We start from the raw sequence: 22,060 nt of genomic DNA on the forward strand, positions 1-22,060 counted from the left end.
CTATAACCTCTGCCAGCTCTACAACCAAAAAGCAATCTACATCAATGCTGTTCATCCAGCTGAAGGGAGTCTTCAGTTGCAAGCAATAAAACAAAGCAAAAACTTACTTCAACAAAAAAAAAGTTTAATAAAGAAATTTCATTATTCCAACACATTAGGCCACACCCTGGGCATCCAAGCTCCCCACAATTCCAAACTGCTACTTATTTATATTGAGTCAGCTATACATCACATTATTTTGTCACTGGCGAAATAATATACCCCGTTGTTATATGTTACCATTGGTCACATTATAACAAGTCCAATGCTATCTTTGGTTACATTCCAACAAACGTAATTAGGATTATTTTCAGAATAAACATACATATTGCAAAAATTGTTATGGCATTAGGCAATTGCTTACTTGGAAGTGGTTTCACCCGTTTGTAGATACCAAAGTTAATTAGCCCATGGCGCTCTAAGTAGCTGTGAATCCGGTGAACTAGTACTGGGTCACCTAAGACAAAGAGGAATTAACAGTGTGTAGCTGGACAAACTGGATTATTGAAATATATCACACACACACAAACTAATATGGTTTTTCCATAAAGAAAACTGTACACATGCTTTAAAAATAATCCAGGAAAGCACTTTATATCTGTTTCACCTGAGTTTATTACTTTTCGGGAAATTTTCAGCTCTAATTGTGCCCTACACAATCCCACACACTATTGAAAATAATCTGAAAAATAAATTATTTTACTTCCGTACTTGAATTTTGTAATAAAGTACTCCCACATCATCTTATATTGTAAATGAGCAATGCATTTCCATTATTCACAGACTGATACCCATTTGGATATCACTCTAAATTCAGGAAAAGCTTTGTATGCAACCACTTGTAAACTCGCTTCCAGTAACTCCACTTACTGTTGTATGGAGACTCCAGTTGCTGATGAGTTACCTCAAAGGTCAACTGCACTTTAGGGTTGTCCAGCCAGGCCTGCAACTGTTTAAATAGGGAAAAACAGATGATGAATAATTGCACTTCAAATTAACTTATGGATATGTATGCTAGGTTGTCGAGGGGACATTGCCAACAGCTGCCGACAAGAGTTTTTGTAGGTTTCTATATGGAGCTGCTGTGAGTGGGCTTCTGATGCTCTGTAGAGGGCAACATGCTGTATCTTTTGTGTCTGCAAGTAGGGCAAGCAACAGGGGGCCTCCGCAACCAGTCAGACCGAAGAATCCTTGCAGACACACTGTCTAAGCCAGAAAGTGCAAATTAGATTTAAATCATGGACTGAAAGTGAAATAGAGGGGTGGGGATGAAAAATGGGATTGAGAAAAATAAAAGGGGCAAAAAAAGTAAATTATAAAATTGAGTAACCGTTGTAGATTTTAAAGGAATATGATTCCACACTTGTAAAATTATATTTTCAGAGATAGAGGTTGTTTGATAGTACAGTGGCACAGTGGTTAGCACTGCTGCCTCGCAGCGCCAGGGACCTGGGTTCGATTCCCAGCTTGGGTCACTGTCTGTGTGGAATTTGCACATTCTCCCCATGTCTGTGTGGCTTTCCTCCCACAGTCCAAAGATGTGCAAGTTAGGTGCATTGGCCATGCTAAATTGGCCTTTAATGTCAGGGGGGCTAGCTAGGGTAAGTGCACGGGGTTATGGCCTAGGTGGGATTGTGGTCAGTGCAGAATTGATGGGCTGAATGGCCTCCTTCTGCACTGTAGGATTCTATGATTCCAAAAACTTAGCATGCAGTTTAAAATTAATTTACATTTGAATGGCCCAACTCTAACTTTTCCTGCTGTATTTAATTTGTAACTATTGAGAAAGCACCACAAAGTCACTTTGATTGCAACGTTGAGTCTATTGGCAAGATTCCAATACAGCTTAGACCGTGAAAGAATGGGGTAACTCTAAACACAAAATGTCCAGATTTTAGCATTTAACTGTGCGGGTCCATACTCCAGGAACTGCTGTCCACTGTACTCCATAACAATGGTGAGCTTCATTGTCAATACAGAAACACATCATTAATACATTCAGCCTGACGAAGGGACTAACCCGAAAGCTTGTGCGTTTACTATCAAATAAATCGGTTGGACTAAAACCTGGTGTTGTCAGACTTTTTACTGTGTAATCCATTTTCCTACCATTAATTGTATTAAGGGTGACAAATTTCAATGGCAATCGGATTTACGAAAGCAAGGGTTGAAAAGCAGCGTGCCAGAATTGTATTAATTGGAAATGAAAATGAATTTTTTTTTACAAAGATCAATAAAATGTTATAAGCTACCTATGGACTGGAAATTATTCAGTGTAAATTCATGAATTCAGTTCCTTCTATTCTATTGAAAACTTTTCACATAAATAAAGAATAAAGTGTCGCTAAGAATTACTCATTCCATAAATTACTGTTAACAAATCTGCATTCACTGGAATTCAACAACCCATGGACGCTGTGTTTTCCAGGTTTAGGGAGGAAATGAATGGACATATTTATGGTACATGGAGAAGACTATAATGAGTGGGAATCAATGGCCCGGAGTAATATAAAAATAGAGAATTAACAACACTAGGCATTATTGGTTCCTACAGATTTAGCTATTTGTGATGAAAAGATACAACATTCAATTTTCCAAAAACTGATCAATTTGTGCCACTTCATCATTAGCCTCGATGAAACCAAAAGAAATACAAGCCTGCCATGAGTGTTCCGACTGAAAAGTCAACAAAATGCTGAATTTACTCTGTAAATGCAAATCAATCCTATTACAGCCATTTAAGGCTGGTAACTCATGTTGCGAAGAACCTGTTAATGACCTAATGTATTGGCCAGTCATGACACTCGCCTCAGAGACCCAGAAATCGAATAATGAAATTCTGGAATAGAAACAAAAAAGCTGAAGAAAAGTCACACGGACTCAAAAGGTTAACTTTTTTTCTCTTTTCATGGATGCTTTTATCCAGCATTTTATGTTTTTATTTCAGATTTCTAGCATCCACAGTAGTTTGCTTTTACTTTAACGAAACTGTGGAGTTGCACTCCAGCAGGTTGTGAATTGTTCCTAGAAATTTTATATGTTTTTAAAATCTGTCTTAGCTGTAAACAAAATGGTGATTTTGGGCCAATGGTTCCCAAGGTTCTTGTCCATTAGAGGTTTTTCCCCATTTCCATCTGTTGTAGACCAATTGATGGAGATTGATTGCTCTGATTGGTTAGCACAATTATCGTAAACTACACATCTTGGTCTTCATGCATTGAAATGATTCCTAAGTTCTAGGAAAACAGTTCCATGATAGACAGACATCAAATCATAGTCTTTGGTAGAGATTAAGATCATCGCAATAAGCATTTTTCACTTTATTCTTTCATGAGATGTGAACATTACTGACAATTGCTACCAGCCCCGATCAGCCTTGAACCGAGATCAGTTAACAGTCAGCCACATTGTGTAGGTTTTGGAGTCACATGTTGGCCAGGCTACGCAAGGATGGGAGATTTCCTTCCCCAGAGGTTATGACTGAACTAAGTGGATTTTTACAGCAATTGCTGACAGTTGTCAAAGTCACCAACACTGAGACTAGCTTACATATCCCAGATTTATTAACTGAATTTAAATTCCACCATCTGGCAGGGTAGGATTTAAACCCATGTCCCGAAGAGCACAGTCTGGCCCTCTGGATTACTACTCCAGTGTCAACCGAACAACAGAATGGCAACTCCCTTTAGGAGACACCATAAAATGATTTTGTGGGCAGTCACACCAAGACATTGCAAGATACTCAGGAGTAGATTGCTGCTGAGCTGCCCTTTCTCCTTCCTTCTTCACCCTACCAAGGCAGATACTTATACAATGACAGACGGGAGATAAATGCAGTGGCAACACAAAGTTAACCTTTGCTTTGGTAGCAAGAAGTCTGTGCAAATATATTTTGAATCGTCAAGTATCACCTGCAACACCCTTTTATTCTCTCCACCTGTCAATCATCATCCTCTGATAAGGCCAGATTAATCAAACACAACATACGTATGCTGCAGTGTATACCACATCTCAAAATATTGTTTAGGATGAATTTTAAAGTTAAATGATCTGTTGTGAAGCCTAAAATCTAAATTAATTATTTGACTAATATGTCCCATTATGTTGCTCGTGTTCATGTTTGGGGAGTTGGCATTGTTGTAAACCATGTGCTAGTACTTTGGGTTACACCTGTTGAGATGACACCAGTACTCTTAATTATTTAAAACGTGCAACAATGATAAATTTTATGACTTATACAAACCATATAGGCAGAGTGTACAGTTACCTATTGACAGTTTCTGCACTGTATAAAAGGTTACTGCAATTGCTGATGGGGAGGTTACTGATATGTCATTCAGTAGAGTTACTCACATAGATGCACCCAAGTTACGATGGACAATGGGTACACCTGAGCTGACAGGAAATTCGTTGCAGCAAAAGTCAGTCTAAGTGGTTGCCATTTGCTGCAGGCGAATTCACAAGGAACAGATGGAATGGTTAACCCTCAACAGAGCAGCAATGAGCTGAGAAATTCAGTCTGTCACAGCTCCAGTCTGAAATGCATGCAATGGCAGAACGTGGGTGGTCATCCGCCCTCACTGAAACTTTAAGCCGGTTTGCAGTTTTTCAAATAGGTCTTGCAACATATGATTCAGAATCAATCCCTTCAGATGTTGCCTTCTGTTGAAGATGAATAACAAATGATCCCAACCGACCTGTTTATGTGAGAACATGAAAAAAAGGAACGGAAGACCAAATGGCCCTCTAGCGTTTGAGCTGACTGGTCTGTATCTGTGCTACAAGTACTTGGTAAGAATCTCAAGAATCAAACCAGTATGAGGAGTTATTTGTTGTGTGTCATTAAATACAACTGAAAACAATATGTTAACAGAATGAGTGATTGACCATCAATACCTCATAATTGATCACAATCCAATTTTTCTTCCAACAATCTACCAAACTCTGCTCACAGCATCAATTCAGTGTCCATAACTATACCTGCACTTTCAGTAAACCTAATCTTCAGTGGGGTGAATAAGTTAAAGTGCCATCAGTTAACAACTACATTTTCTAACCACAACTGAAGTGCTCTAGGATAGCCACTGCATTTTCCTGACCTCTTTGATGGGCAAGGTAACAATGTGCTGCGAGACTATATTATACAGACAAGGCTTAAAATTAGAGGTCTACAAGATTATGAGAGGCATAGAAAGGGTACACAATCAGAAACGTTTTCTCGGGGTGGAAGAGTCAATTACAAGCAGGCACAGGTTTAAGGTACAAGGGACAAGGTTTAAAGGAAATGTACGATGCAAGTTTTTTTTTACACAGAGGGTGGTGGGAGCCTGGAACTCGTTGCCAGAGGAGGTAGTGGAAGTGGGCACATTAGTGACTTTCAAGGGGTGTCTTGACAAATACATGAATAGGTTGGGAAGAGGGGGATATGGTCCCCTGAAGGGTAGAGGGTTCTAGTTGAGTCGGGTAGCATGGTCGTTGCAGGCCTGAAGGGCCGAAGTCAATCCAACTTGGGGCTGACTGGTTAGTCAATTTAAATGGCAATTTTTTTGCTGGCTGCTATAACAGAACTCCTCCTATTCCTGTGTTGTAATTTTCTTTGTAGAAGTCAGGTTTATTATAAGAATAAAATTATGTGCAATACTTTTTGCTTCTAAATAAATGTTTAAATTGTTAATTTTTTTAGCAAACATTTTGATGGTTTATATGCAGAACACATTCTCGCTACATAAAATATAAACTTGAGTAAATTGAGTATACAAGACATACTGCTCAGATTTGCCCTATACTTAATTTAAAGAAATCAGCTCCTTCAAAGGTCAGTTCTTGATCAAATTTATTGATTTGGGTGACATGCATTCACTAATGGGAGTACTTTCCCAAAGAGGTTACCACTGAAGAGTCACCCATTAGTGATCATTCAGGGGCCAACTTGGACCACATTTTCATTTCAGAAGTACTAACTGTTTTGAAGTACCAATAGAAAAATTTAGCAGAAAAGTCACAAAGATGGATAGAATTGTCTTTTAACACAACTGATTACTTGGCAATTAGTAGCAGCTAATGGAGTTACATAGGAATTAGGAGCAGGAGGCAAATTCAGCCCTTCAAGCCTGCTCTGCCATTCAATCAGATCATGGCTAACCTCTCCCTAGGGTTAATAATCACAAGTCTAAAAAAATCACATAAGCTGCAGGGAGGAAAAAAGGTCTTAAGTCTTCACAGATAAGCAACAAGACATTTATTCTGAGGGACTGCATTAAATTAGACATCTGGAACCAAAAGAAGGGGGTGATGTCCACAGACAGACACACTCTTGGATATCCATGACAACTGTAACACTGATGAAGTAGGTCAGCTAACATGATTAAGTCTTCATGCTGACTGGATATTATAACGAAGCAAGCATGAGGTAATTGTGATTGGTTTTAATATATGTACCTCATGAATGATGTAACCTTACTCAATAACTGAGTGGATAGAAATAACTCCTATACCATGATTGGTATATGCTAATTACTTGTAATCAAATTTGAAACTACAATTACTTGCGTATTCCTGAATTCTGGGCTCTGGCTAGTTGCCGGCACTGACTATGACTTTCCAGGGACCTTGCTACATAGCTTGCATTAAAACAGCTGTTTAAGAGAACTCCATTACTTGAAGGGTAAAGTTGTGATCAACTGAAAGGCTGAATATCAAAGCCTACAACAATACTCAAGACACAATATTATGATCTGAAAATAAAAACCCAGAGGATTCTGATTCCCTTCAGCAAAGAAAAATGACTATTATACCCATCTTAAATCTTTATTTTAAATGATTTAAGAAATTATGTTTCTAATATATAAACTTACTGTGCGGTTTCTGATGTATAGAAACACCTTCTGGGTCTGTGCAGGACCACTGATAATGTCTGGGAAACAGGCTGCTTCCTGTGAGGTCATGCGATCGTGAGGTAGACGACTCTGGAAAGCAGCACCCTCAACACCTGATAAGAATGAACTCACAAAATTAGTGCAATAAAACTTTTAACCTAGGGTTGTGAAGAAACACGAGATGAACCACGATAGCCTCCAATTAAAAACAAAATGTCATCTGCCAGGTAGCACCATGTCAGGGTCAATAACTCCTCCCATGAATGTGACTGCTGACCCTAACCAAACTCGTCCAAGAACCCCCTCCATGCGCTGTTCCCCACCTCTGCCCCTGGACAGCATCCTAAACAATCGCAAAAGATTGAACCCTGATCACCAGGACCCCACCCACAGATCAAATCTTAGCTGGAGATGCTTCAGATCCCACACCCCAATAGCCGCTCACCACCTTCCTTCCTCACAAATACCTGCGACATAAAAAAAATTAAACACAAAATTAAAACTAAACCAGCGCACAGAATAAAAAATAAAAAAAAAGTAATTTTAAAAAAATACATACCTGCGATCGACCCTGCCAGATTGATGTTGCTCCAATGCACTGCGGGAACGAACGTAAAAACATTCACACGCATGCGCACACTACTAGTTTCCCTAATTTCCGCGGTCTTGTATTAAAACAATATCTTAAATTTAACATTAATATATTTTCTTATAGATATTTAACGTCTGGCAGATATATACAACATTAAAAGCATTGAAAGGGTTGCCAGGGCAGTTACCTCAAACAACTATTGACTATTACGAGCAACGTTTCCACCCACTGGGACTATTGTATGATAACTGCCCCAGTAACTCTTCCAGTACACTAATTATATTACTGTATCTTTAAATTTTTAGTCCCTTTTTCTACAAATAGCGCCTTCCACTGCCCCCCAAAAGTCAACATAGACTATTTAAATTACTGGAGACCAATGAATTGTCAGATTCAATCCAACTTGGGGTTGACTGTCTGGTTAGTCAATCTAAATCACAATTTTTTTGCTGACTGCTATAACAAAACTCCTATGTTGACGTAAGAAAAGAACTCGATAATTTAGAATTTAAATCCAGTGTGAAATTTTAGCACAATATTTAGTGAAACGGATTACAGAATAGGATTGCTTACTTGAAACTAATATTTTTTATACGAATATGTACATACAGTTAGAAAAATTTTTTAGATTGATTTAAAATTAACAAATTAGAATAGCTTACACATTAATAGATATTTAAACATCACAATAAAGTAGGATGTCTCAATTCTACAGTATGTAATATCAGGAGACATCAGAAAGATTCAATGGGTCTGCCCTCCCCAAATGTAGTTGACCTCAACTGAAGTAACAGTAAGGGTACTAGAATAGGCCTCAGCATTCCCCAGGCTAGGAAATAGTCAAACGGGAGTGCAAAAGTCAACCGTAATTTCCCCTGCTAAACAATATTCAATGATCCCCAAAAGAAAGCAGGCACATGTAAACATCAGGTGATGCTTACATCAGGTTAAGGCACAATAATTATACCCCTTACATTCAAACAATCTGCTAGTGCTCACCATCTATCTAAGCTCATAAAGAATGGCTGATTGGCCAAGTTACACACTGGTGACTGTTAAACTGTACACCAACAAGAAGCAGTATTAGCAAAGAAATATGCAGGGGGAAATTAAACCCTATGAAAACAAAATGGCAAATGGTCCAAATGTGGTTCAAATCAGGACCACATTACATCAATGCATACTTCTGAAGTTTGACTGAGTCTTTCATTATATCGAAGAAATTAGTATCATATATTATGGACATTTCAAATGCTTCCTAATATACACAATTTTTTTTTAAGAACTCCCTCATTAGCAAGTTTCACAATCTGTGTACATGTTCTTTCCCCATCTTGAGCACCAACAGATTTCTTTTTATTGTCAAGGTTTAAAATCTGCACTACTCCACCTTCTTCTCGAATCCCAAATGACATTCCCACATCCTAATTTCTATGGTGCCTCAAAGGTATCTATGTTCATAAATCACAAAGTCGGTATGCATGTGATTAAAGAAGGCAGATGGGATGTTGGTATTTATTGCAAAAGGACTGGAGTTTCAAAGTAGAGAAGTGTTGTTGCAATTTTATAGAATATTGTGAGATAGCTCCAGTTGTAGTCCCCTTATTCAAGGAAGGATGTAGTGGCACTGGAGGCAGTTCAGAGGACATTCACCAGATTGATCCTGGGAATGAAGGAGTTGACGTGCGAGGAGAGGTTAAACTGTTTGGGCTTGTACTTGCTGGAGTTTAGAATAAGCGAGGAAATCTGATTGAGGTATATAAAATTTTAAAAGGGATTGATAAAGTAAGTGCAGACCAAATGTTTCCTCTTATGGGGAAATCTAAAACAAGGGATCACAAGTACAGATTGAGAGTTGGTAGATTTAAAACTGAGATGAGAAGGAACTACTTCTCATAGAGGGTGATGAATTTATGGAAATCGCTGCCCTATAGTGCAGTGGAGTCTGAATATTTTGAGTGTTTCAAGAAGGAGATGGATATATTTCTAAGATAAAGGGATATGGGAAATAGGCAGGTTTGAGACCAAGAAAAGATCAGCCATGATCTGGTTGAATAGCAGAGCAGGCTCGAAAGGCTGAATTTGCCTACTTCTGATGTCTCTAAGCTTGCTTTTCTTTTCATGCCAATTTTCCCTCTATCATTGTTACCACTTCTCAACAAACCCTCACCGCCACCCCCCCACCTCCCAACTTCCACAAACCCAAGCCAAAGCATCTCTAGCAGAATGATCACAATCCTGAACAGGAAGCTATATCTGCAATTCTTCACTTGCTTTCTAACCTTTATCATGTTAATGCATATCCACACTCATTCTTCTGATCGACCTGCTTCCTCCTAAATGCCAAAAAGTGTTGTGCCAAATGGTTTTTCTACTCCCAAAATTTCTTGTTGAAATCAAGATTCATTACACCAGATTCTACTCTTGCTTTCCCAGTACCTCAAAGCTTTTTACCATTTTACCATATTCAATCCTCCCTTCTTCCAACAATTTTACCTGTTGCACATAACATGACACCCAAATGTAAAACAGTGGTTAAATCAAGATACTGTGAAGAACAACAATGCTCGAGCAAGATTAACATCATCATCTTAATCTCAAGATTGGACAACAGAATGAAATCAAAACCAAGTACTTCTTTTTTCTCTCTTCTATATTCTGGTTACATAGTTTAGAAGCAACCAACAGTTAATAGTGGCAGTCAATTTTAATCCTTCACTGTGGACATCAAACTTCAATAGAAGGAAATTCAATGGTGACCTGCCAGTAAAGCTGATGCTGGCAAAACCAAGAAGCCAGAGGAAGCAGATACACTGGGATCATTTGAAGGTTGTGAAGAGAAGAATCATTGGAAAACTATAGATTGCTTAGTGATTCAAGCAGAAATCGAAGGAAATGGCTTCTGGCATAAGCAACTTCCAAACAGAGTCAACTACCCAATTTTGTTTGAATTGTAGGTTTGCCAATCAGACTGATGGGGGTCTTAGCAACTCAGAGACATTCTCAGATACCAGAGGCAAAAATTCCCCAAAAAAATAGCAGCTGGAACTTCAACAAGCCTTGCTTCCAAAACATTCTGGACATCTGTTGCAAATCAATTTTAAACAGACAGAAACCCTCAAGAAAGACACTGTTGTGAGGAGAAATCAGGTGCTGGATAGGTGCTTCAGAAAAGATCAATCCAAGATAACTATATTTCTTGGATACCTTGAAAGAACCAAGTCTGACCAATGGCTTTGTTGGGCGAGGGGGAGCAGGGGCTTACACTACAGAACAGGAGCGTCATACAGCCCAGTTTGTGTTCAGCGGATACACTGCTGAACCTTGCAAGGAGCAAGGTGGGAAACTGAATGTCACATAACTTGACATTGGATGAACAGACCACTGGAGATAGATCCTTGTGTTTTCATTAACTTTAACCATCACTGAATTGTTCCGTAATCACTGATGACTAATACACATTTTAATTTGCAACTCAATTTATCCAACATTCCAATTTAGAGCAAAAAATGGACAGTTATTAGGTAATAGAAATCAGCTCACATAAATTATACTCTTATTTGAGTCTAAAAACAAAATTCAGAATTTATTATTTCTTGCTAGTTTGGGGATATTTGACATCCAGTGCATATTGAAGGCCTTTAGCTTGTTGGGAGTTTCCTTGCTGCTCCCCCACCCCATTATAAACTCCCTACTCTTAGTAAATGTCACTTACCAGATGGTTCTTCTGGGTCACTTTCAATCTCCTCCTCAGGTGGAGGTGGCAGTGGTGGCGGCACCTGCTTTTTTTCTTTTTCAGCCTTTGCATTGCGTTCCTCTTCCGAATAATATTCATCTTCTGATAGGTTTGCCAGGCTCTCATCCATCTCTCTATACTCAACCTACAAAGAGTATTGCAGAGGTCAATCTCCCACACTGTGGCAGTGACCATTTAAAAATACAAACTAGATATTTAATGCCAGCATTAGTTCTATGAACACAGATCTCTCTTTGGTAGTAGAATCATAGAAACCCCTACAGTGCAGAAAGAGGCTATTTGGCCCATCGAGTCTGCACCGACCACAATCCCACCCAGGCCCTACCCCCATATCCCTACATATTTACCTGCTAACCCCTCTAATTAATGCATCTCAGGACACTAAGGGGCAATTTTAGTATGACCAATCAACCTAACCTGCACATCTTTGGACTAATGAGGCTTAAGCCTTCTTTATAACAATACTTAACAAAATATTTTGACTTGTGTAAGTGATCCACAATAATGAGTCATTTTGCTGCACACCAGAAGCATAGAATTAGAATTAGAATTATAAAGTGCAGTCGGAGACCATTTTACCCATTGTGCTATCAGCTCTTTGAAAGAACCTTCAAATAATTGCACTCTTCTGCTCTTTCCCCACACCCCACCTCAATTCCAGTAATCATTCAATTCCCTTTTGAAAATTGCCATTAAATTTACTTCCACATCCTTTTCAGGCAGTGCCTGCCAGATCATAACAACTCACAAAAAAAAATGCTGGCAACGAATTCAATGATATCAGAAGCATCTATAAAGGCAACATACTTTAATGTTGCACCAATATGGTCCTCATGGACTACTCAAAGTTTATTAGTATCACAGTGGACTTATATTAACACTGCAATGAAGTGAATGTGAAAATCCCCTGGTCGCCACACTCCGGCACCTATTCGGGTACACCAGGGAGAATTTAGTATGGTCAATCTGCCTAACCAACACATTTTTTGGACTGTGGGAGAAAACCAAAGCACCTGGAGGAAACCCACACAGACACGGGGGAACATGCCCCCACAGACAATGACCCAAGCTGGGAATTGAACCCGGGTCCCTGACGCTGTGAGGCAGCAGTACTAAACACTGTGCCACCCTAATGCTCAGACTGACAATTGCTGGGATCTCACTTGAAACAAAAAAGCTGTAATCACCCTGAGCAATTATGATTGTGCAAGGCAACCAGCAATTTGAGGAAGTAACAACTACACCTTGAGTTGAAAATCTCAAGAATCTGATTGATTGCTGCCACACACCATTTGTCTTTTGTTGAAACTCACTGGATTTTCAAATTAACTGCCTAGTAAACTCACCAAGAACAAAGAAAATTACAGCACAGGAAAAGGCCTTTCGGCCCTCGAAGCCTGTACTGACCATGCTGCCCAACTGAACTAAAACCCCCTACCCTTCCGGGGACCATATCTCTCCATTCCCATCCTATTCATGTATTTGTCAAGACACCCCTTAAAAGTTACTATTGTATCTGCTTCCACTATCTCCCCTGGCAGCGAGTTCCAGGCACCCACCACCCTCTCTGTAAAAAACTTCCCTCATACATCTCCTTTAAACCTTGCCCCTCGCACCTTAAACCTGTGCCCCCTAGTAAATGACTCTTCCACCCTGGGAAAAAGCTTCTGACCGTCCACTCTGTCCATGACCCTCAATCTTTTTGATTTTATAAAGTCGCCCCTCAATCACTGTCATTCTAGCGAGAACAAACCAAGTTTCTCCAATCTCCCCTCATGGCTAATGCCCTCCATACCAGTCATCATCCTGGTAAATCTTTTCTGTATCCTCTCCAAAGCCTCCACATCCTTCTGGTAGTGTAGCGACTAGAATTGAGCACTATATTCCAAGTGTGGTCTACTTAAGGTTCTATAAAGCTGCAATATGACTTGTAAAGCTGCAATATGATGTGCCAATTTTTAAACTCAGTACCCTGGCCAATGAAGGCAAGCATGCTATATGCCTTCCTGACTACCTTCCCCATCTGTGTTGCCACTTTCAGGGACCTGTGTACCTGTACACCCAGATCTCTCTGCCTATCAATACGCTTAAGGATTCTGCAATTTACTGTATATTTCCTAACTGTATTAGACCTTCCAAAATGCACAAAAGGTTTGGGTTGGAATGCAATGATACAAGTATCTTTTCAATGACATGCTAAGAGTTAATGCAATCAATCAATTGGGCACTAAAAATGAACAATTTATATTGATCAATCTCATTCTTGCACATAATAAATAATTGTTGGAAATCTAAAAAGTCCATTTTTAATCTCGCTCCTAAGTTTTCCTCCTTCCATCATCTTGATTTCTGTACCAGGTTTAACCCTAATTTGTCCTTCTCCTTCCATTATTTCTTTCTCAGTTCTTAAATCTCATTGGTTATGGGGATCCACTTGTTGGTTCCACTATTCATAAAGATCACAGATGCCCTATTTTCTGAGCCACAATACCAGCCTGCAGTTCCAACAAGGTATTACAAAAAAAATTGTGCTGAAGGGCGCAAGAAAAAAATCTCCTGCAAGACGCCCACTTAAAACCAGTGATAAAACTTATCACCACCATTACTTCACCCTCGCATTAAATAGCCATAAATGTCTTTTTCAGAGACAATCAAATTTGGAAAAGTAATAGATTCCTGAGCATTAACAATTTCAATGAACACAGACATGTGACTGTTTCTGTAGTAACATTTATGCTTTTTAGAATAGAATCCCTACAGTGCAGAAGGGGGCCAGAAGGAGACAACAATCCCCATAACCTTACTAACCCCCTGACACTAAGGGGCAATTTATCATGACCAATCAACCTAATCTGCACATCTCTGTGCTGTGGGAGGAAACCAGAGCACCCAGAGGAAACACACGCAGACATGGGGAGAACGTGCAAACTCTACACAGACATCACCTGAGATCAGAATTGAACCCAGGTCCTAGGTGCTGTGAAGCAGCAGTGCTAACCACTGTGCCATTTCTAAAGTCTGAGCAACAATAGCTGCGATGCCAGTGTTGTTTCATTTGCCACTGTCAAGCAGCCCCTTGTCTTTTGATTTTGAAGCAATGGTCTTTTATCATGAAGTGAAAAGGGTTTTTTTGCTGCTATTGAAACCAAATGATCCTCTATAACGCATCAGTTGAGAAGTATGAAACTATGTATATAGGATGACTGAATCATCACTTTGCAGCATTGTAATTCTGGATACATTGTACAACGCACAATTTAGTACACTGCCTGCACTGGTTCAAAATTGTATCGCTACAGGCCTCATGTTATACTGGCGAGACTCCTGAAACTGCGCCCATAGAAAGTCAGGACAAAGCAAATTTACTTCAGATGCACTTTCGATAAGGAAATCCAGTTTCTGGACTTGGATAGTTCCAGTAACAGCACTGGTGGAGGACAGCCAGAGGAAATGGTGTGGATCATCCATGCCAAAGGCACAGAACGTGCAGCACCCATAACAAATTATAAATATTGAAATCTTTTTGTATTTTAGGTCATGCAACAAGAATTCATTTTCATTCTATTTATGCACACCAACCTCAAAGTATCAGCAGATCTTTTTTAAAAATGAAAATCAGGATGGAGGGTACGTTGTATAACGCAAACAGCCAGAGAATCATCAATGACAAAAGATACTTTCCAAAAACAACCTGTGCACTAATAGAGATCTAATCCATAGCTACTGTTTCATATGCTGGGGAGAAACAGAATGCTGTAACATTTACCCTGCTATCCATTATGATTCACAAATATTCTGAAGTCATCTTTAAAAGTCACATTTGTGAGTAAACTCAGGAATCCCATTAGACATTTCATAAACAGTGTTCAAATGCATTTTGGAGGTAACTCAATTAATGCAAAATGAGATCTCACGAAAGTCCTAAAAACAGCCCTGCGCAAATATTTACAAAATAGTGTAAAATTTGCAAGAGTCTAGGTCCACATATACTTACCAGAACCAAAATAGGCAAATGCACTATATTGGATTTATATCAGATGCATGTAAGAGGTCTGGATAAGTTTATTTGAAATAATGCTAGCATAAACTACTAAAAAAGAACTGTAATGATCTGAACATGGAAGACCAAAGGGCAGTCACTATTCTTCACCTAATTTTAATATTAAGTAATCGTCCATTCTCTAAATATGGTAATACTGTCAATTCTTAACACAGAACAAAGACTCCTGTCATAAACATCATTTTCAAACATCTTTGTGAAGCTACCGCCCCACAATCTAATTAAAGAATATAAATAGCTACAAATCACGTATGAATCATGTATTCACCCTTGCCACTAAAAAAAATGCTCGTGAGTTTTTTTAAGTACGTGTCTTTTGTATTGCTTTCAATTTTCACTAAAAAGTGTTCAAGGTCTGCAGGGAAATAAAAAAGGCAGCTAGCCCCCATGTAGAAATCTATTTAAAAGGAAGCAATCCACCAATCCTGTACCTCTTCCTCTTTTCCCAAAAAAGTAAGGGGAATCCCTAAAATTGTTTCTGTTGCAATGTTGTTTCAATCCCTTCTTTTTTTGTTTAAAATAGGCAGAGCAGGGGAACAAAAGCCTTAACCAAAGACACCCTTGAAGTGCCAGCTTCAGACGTGAAAGCTAAAACAAAGGAGTGTGTGTGCATGTGTGTGGCATGTCCCTGAGCTCTCAATTCCTACTTGCCAACCCCCCACAAAATGCCTTCCAACAATAGAAAGGAGACATTCTACAGCAAAATAATGGAGGGGGGGGTCCTAAATGCCTTCCAAAAATTAAAAAAAAGAGACATTCAACAGTAAAATAATAGGGGAGGAAAGAGATTGTAATAATAGAATAATGCAAAATTGCAATTAACCATGTGGAGAGGAAGAGGAACAAACCAGACACAAAAGAAAGATGATGCATGCTCCTCCTGCACCCACAAAAATTACACTGGGGAGACACCCAAGCTTTTCTGTGTCCCTGAGTCACTTGTTGGGGGGGGGGGGTGTCATCCCAGGCCATTGTATTCATGGGGGGGATCCCTGGGCCATTGTACTGGGGAGGGGATCCCTGGGACATTAGATTTGGTGGTGGTGGTGGTGGTGGGGGGTGGGGGGTGGGGGGTGGGGGGAAAAGAGTCCTTGGACCATTGTACTGGGTGGGTGGGGAATCCTTGGACAATTGTATTGGGGGGGAAATCCTTGGACCATTGTATTGGGGGGGGAATCCTTGGACCATTGTATTGGGGGGGGAATCCTTGGACCATTGTATTGGGGGGGGAATCCTTGGACCATTGTATTGGGGGGGGAATCCTTGGACCATTGTATTGGGGGGGGGAATCCTTGGACCATTGTATTGGGGGGGGAATCCTTGGACCATTGTATTGGGGGGGGAATCCTTGGACCATTGTATCGGGGGGGGAATCCTTGGACCATTGTATTGGGGGGTGAAATCCTTGGACCATTGTATTGGGGGGTGAAATCCTTGGGCCATTATATTGGGGGGGGGTCCCTGGGCCATTGTATTGGGGGGGTCCCTGGGCCATTGTATTGGGGGGGGGTCCCTGGGCCATTGTATTGGGGGGGGGTCCCTGGGCCATTGTATTGGGGGGGGGGTCCCTGGGCCATTGTATTGGGGGGGGGGTCCCTGGGCCATTGTATTGGGGGGGGGTCCCTGGGCCATTGTATTGGGGGGGGTCCCTGGGCCATTGTATTGGGGGGGGGTCCCTGGGCCATTGTATTGGGGGGGGGTCCCTGGGCCATTGTATTGGGGGGGGGTCCCTGGGCCATTGTATTGGGGGGGGTCCCTGGGCCATTGTATTGGGGGGGGGGTCCCTGGGCCATTGTATTGGGGGGGGTCCCTGGGCCATTGTATTGGGGGGGGGGTCCCTGGGCCATTGTATGGGGTCTCACTCCCTCCCTCCCCGCTATCTCTTTCTCTCTCCCCCCCTTTCAGAGCCTTACTTTAGCTCGCTTGCGTTTGCTGGTTCTCCGGCCGTCCGGGGTTTCTGCCGTGCCTCCCTCCATGGTGCCCTCGTTGCTGCTGCTGCTGTGGGGCGACGCTCGCTCCTTCTTCTTGGGGGTCCGCTCGTTGCCGGCGGCCGAGGCCAAGGCCAGGCCCCCATCGGCCGGCGCCTCCAGGCCCTCGGGGCCGCCCGCCGGCCTCTCCTCGCTCTTCTTCGCCGTCGCCGCTGCCGCCGACAACATCATCGCCGCCGCTTTCGGCCTGTGGCTCTCCCTCTGTGTGTGCGTGTGTGTGAGAGTGTGTGTGTGTGTGTGTGTGTCTCCCCCTCTCTCCCTCCTTCCCCACCCCCGGGGAGGGCCTGAGCCTCTCACTCACAACAACAACAACCCTCACCCCCCCCTCACAACACAAACCCCCCCCCCCAAAATCAAATCAAACCCACCGCTCCCCCACTCTTTACAAAACAAAAAACACCAAGTACATGTGTGCTGGGGGGGGGGGGAAGAGGGTAAAGGTGGCGAGGGGGGGTAAATTATTTAATAGATAAATAAACACAAACCCCAATACAATCGATAGAACGCCGAACCAAAACCTAGCTTGATGGGCGGAAGCGCCCGCCCTCCTGGGTACCCCGGTTCGGCTCCCGATTGGTCCAGACGGCTGTCCATCATGTTGATTGACGGCGAGCCTCAGCAGGTTAGGTTGAGGGCTGGGCGAGGGACAAAAGGGAGGAAGAAAGATGGCCGCCACGCACGGAGGACGCAGCCCTACGTCAGCGCGTCCGCCGGCACGCACAGGTTATGGCAAGAGACCCCCCCGGTTCCAGGTTAAAGTCCAACAGGTTTATTGAGTAGCGCAAGCCACTAGCTTTCGGAGCGCTGGATCAAATCAAATCAAACCAATCACCCCCGAGCAAAAACTTATATTTGACATACATTAAGATGTAGGACACAGGATGAGCCTTTCCCAACTGTGGTCAGCAACTCCAGCAATGGCCAGGGAGCTGAGACCCCACAGAGGAAAGACAGTTTGGACTAGTGTTCAGTTTTAAAATATACAAGATCAGTTCAGAGCAATGCTCCATTTCCCCATTTTACTGGTGTTCCATTTCAAAGGATACAAGACCAGTTCAAACCAGCATTCTTACTTCCCTGTTTCACTAATTTATTCCTTCTGGGACTGAGTGCAAACAGCTGAAGGCCTCTCCAAATCCTGGTGTTTCTTTTCTCAATGGTGGTTGCGGGCCTGAGTTATCTATCTTTCAGACCTAATGCCAGAGAGCCTCATCCCATCGCATTCCGCGCAGCAGGAGTCATGGTGCCAGCACTGATCTCTGTGCCACTACACTACTTTACAGTAAGCCAACCTAAAAGGTGACCCCCTAGTCCTGTTAGTTAGTCAATCTTCTATCCCTGTTGAAGTATTAGCCCAATACAATGAGTTGTTATCTTGTGTAGTTTGGAAAACCAAATGCACTACGTCAACTGTACCATTTTATCCTCCCTGCTTGTTACATCCTCAAAGGACACAAAAAATGTTCTGAACTCAGTGTCTCTTTCACAAACTATGTTCACACTGCCTGATTGTTTATTGATTTTCTAAATGATTTGAATAACACTGCATTAATAATGGATTCCAGCATTTTCCCAATGAGAGATATTAGACTGACTGGTATATGGTTTCGTGCTTTCTGTCTCCACCTTTTCTTGAACACTGTTGTTATATTTTGGGCTTTCCCATCTGCTAGGGTCTTTCCAGAACCTGGGGAGTAAGGATGGCACGGTGGCACGGTGACACGGTGGTTAGCAGTGCTGCCTCAGAGGCACCTGGGTTTTATTCCTGGGTTGGGTCACTTTGTGTGGAGTTTGCACATTCTCCCTGTGTCTGCATGGGTTTCCTCAGGGTGCCCCGTTTTCCTCACACAATCCAAAGATGTGTAGGTTAGGTGAATTGGTCATATTGAATTCTTCCTCAGTGTACCTGAACAGGTGCCAGAGTATGGCAACTCAGGGAGTTTTACAGTAACTTCATTGCAGTAAGCCTACTTTGTGACTAATAAATAAACTTTAGTCAATAGGCCATGGAAATAGGCCTGCTCCACCAGTCAATATGATCATGGCTGATGGACTTACAGACTGGACTCCACTTTCCTGCCATGCCCCCCCTTTTTCAACCCTTCCGCCCCCGGCCCCCAATATCTCTTGACACCTCACTACCAAAAATCTATCTAACTCTACCTTGAATAAGTTCAGTGACTACATTCATTTTGATGAATCAGCAGTTGCAAATTACTTCATAAAGATATTTACTTCCAGGAACCAGAAAGTGGTGCAAGCAAACCAGTGTGTATTGGTGCTTGTCCCCAGTCTGGATAAATGGGAGAGTTCATAGAATTTTAGAATCCCTACAATGCAGAAGGAGGCCATTTGGTCCATCGAGTCCGCACCGACACAATCCCACCCAGGCCCTATTCGCATAACCTCACACATCTACCCTGCCATTCCCGCTGACACTAGGGTCAATTTAGCATGGCCAATCAACCTAACCCGCACATCTTTGGATGTTGGCAACAGGAAGGGCATCCAACTGCAAAATCAGCCATCAAATTCAAATATCCTGGTTAACGTAAATGAAATAAGGTGATCAATCAGGATTATGGTATACCCATGTAACTTGAGAATAGCCAAAAGGGAGAAGGGAGAAGAAGCATCGACTTCCAGAAACAGAGTGAATGGTCTGAGTCCAATATGACTCTACTTTAGAATATATTGAGCTCAAAATGTTAATTCTGTTCTTCTTCCCAGCGATGCAGCCAACCTGCTGAGTTTTTTTGACACTCTTTTTAGTTCATATCTCCAGTCACTGAGGTTTTTTTTATATTAGTCTGGGTGGTGCTTCTTTGGGCTGGCATGGGCATAATGGGCCAAATGGTCTCTTTCTGGGCCGTAAATCAATGTTTCTCTGGTTTTCAGCTTCCCTGTAAATGTATCAGTGCTATTCACCCCAGCTAATCCCGGTGGCAGTAATTTCCACATTCCAACCATTCTCTGGGTAAAGACATTGCTTCTAAATTCCCAATTGGATTGAATGGTGATTAGTCCATATTCACTGCCTTTAGTTCTTGTTTCATCTGCCAATGGAGCAGCGCAGTAGCACAGTGGTTAGCACTGCTGCCTCACAGCGCCAAGGACCCAGTCACTGTCTCTGAGGAGTTTGCATGTTCTCCCTGTGTCTGCGTGGGTTTCCTCTGGTTGCCTCCCACAGTCCAAAAGATGTGCTGGTTAGATGCATTGGCCTTGCTAAATTCTCCCTCAGTGTATCCAAATAGTGCCAGCCAGAGTGTGGTGACTCAGGGATTAATGTAAACCTACTTGTAATGCTAATAAATAAACTTTGTAAACAATGGTGTTGTAGGTAAAATAATACCACAGACTGTTAGTGAGTCAAAATACAGTGGTTTTTATTTCAAAACTCTGGGGTTTATTCCAGAATTTTGGGAGAAGTAGGACTACCAGACTTCTCATAGAACGCAAACACAAGTGGGTATTTATACATTTTGAGCTCCAGCAGGAATCACGATTCAAAGTTCCAATTCCTGCCAGACCTCCAGTTCTTCCTTCCTGGGTCGTGAGGCAGCCGCAGAGTTAATCAGGAATTACAGTCCTGCAGACAGGACATAGGAAACCCCTTCTGCAGCAATACCAGTATCCTTGCCTTTGAAGTTACTTGTGTGATCGTGGCTGTTCCAGCAGGACTCTTCCTGTTAACAGCTGGTATTGTGATCTGCCATCAGCAGCTGTTCAAAGCCGGTATCATAAACTACCATCTGTGTAATGATGTCCAATGTCCAACTAATACAATTAGGTAAAATTTGTAAAGTCTACAAAATAACTGTCACATTAAACTCTCTGTCTTTATAAAAATGAGAGTTAAAGCATGTAATACATGAACAAATAATTTATGTTAATGCCAGGAGCAGTATAAGCTAAAGGAGGTCAGCCATGAGGAAGGGTTATGTTTGTCACATATTCTAGGTACAAAATCCATTAGCCCTTTCCCTTCAGGTACAAAATGCATTCACCTTTCCCCTACTTCAATTGAAACAAAATAAACTCAACCATCTACAATATGTGTGTTTACATCTGACACACAATTTTCACATGCTCTATAATTCTGACCTTTTTGACCAAGTTTCAGGCCATACACATCCTAAAATGCCTAATGTGACTCAATATCAAATGTTGCTTCCACAGAATCCCTTAGAATGCTTTGCTATGTTAAAGGTTATATATAAATATAAATTGTTTATTCTTTTCACCTACATGTTCTTTTCCAGCTTCCCCTTCAATATATCTCAGATAGTTGCCTTACCTTGTGGAAGAGAGTTTCACATTTCAACCACTCTCTCGGTAGAGAACTTTCTTTTGAGCTCCCTATTGAATTTCTTAGTGGCCATCTTATATTTGTGGCCCAGTTCGAGTCTAACCCACAGTAGGAAAAAATAACACCGCCAGCTAAACACAACAGTTTTAAATTATCTTTTAAGCCTCTCTCAGCAGTGGGATTTCCAATTTGTTGGCTTTATTGGCAGTTCCAAAAGCCACTAGAGATCATATTGACTTTAAATATGATCCGTAAAACATTGGAGATTTTATGTAAAAGTCCTTGCAGGATTTCCTGATCTTGGGATTTAAAACAGATTTCTAGACTTAAATTTTTGGGAAGAGGGAGTGTGGGGTTATCACTGATGTATTAGAATTACGCCAGTGATGTAACTGAGGATGGCACAGTGGTTAGCACCAGTGCCTCACAGCACCAGGGGC

The 22,060-nt window shown here is 41.5% G+C and overlaps 1 protein-coding gene across 2 annotated transcripts in view; it reads right to left on the minus strand.

Annotated features, from left to right (window-relative positions):
- The window catches only part of kdm1a (lysine (K)-specific demethylase 1a), a 68,950-nt gene extending 51,099 nt beyond the window's left edge, over positions 1–17,851 (minus strand). The window contains exons 1-6 of one of the 2 annotated variants that reach the window (XM_080211243.1): positions 17,797–17,851; positions 11,222–11,387; positions 7,474–7,512; positions 6,894–7,027; positions 910–988; positions 404–496 (exon numbers count right to left, since the gene is read on the minus strand). In XM_080211243.1, the coding sequence (XP_080067369.1) occupies positions 404–496; positions 910–988; positions 6,894–7,027; positions 7,474–7,512; positions 11,222–11,372 (496 nt within the window). In that variant the 5' untranslated portion in view covers positions 11,373–11,387; positions 17,797–17,851. The other variant, XM_080211242.1, reaches the window with a different exon arrangement.
- Positions 17,852–22,060: the final 4,209 nt, after the last annotated feature.

Source organism: Carcharhinus amblyrhynchos, chromosome 24 (assembly GCF_965287045.1).
Source record: "Carcharhinus amblyrhynchos chromosome 24, sCarAmb.v2.hapA, whole genome shotgun sequence".
NCBI classification, from domain to species: Eukaryota; Metazoa; Chordata; class Chondrichthyes; order Carcharhiniformes; family Carcharhinidae; genus Carcharhinus; species Carcharhinus amblyrhynchos.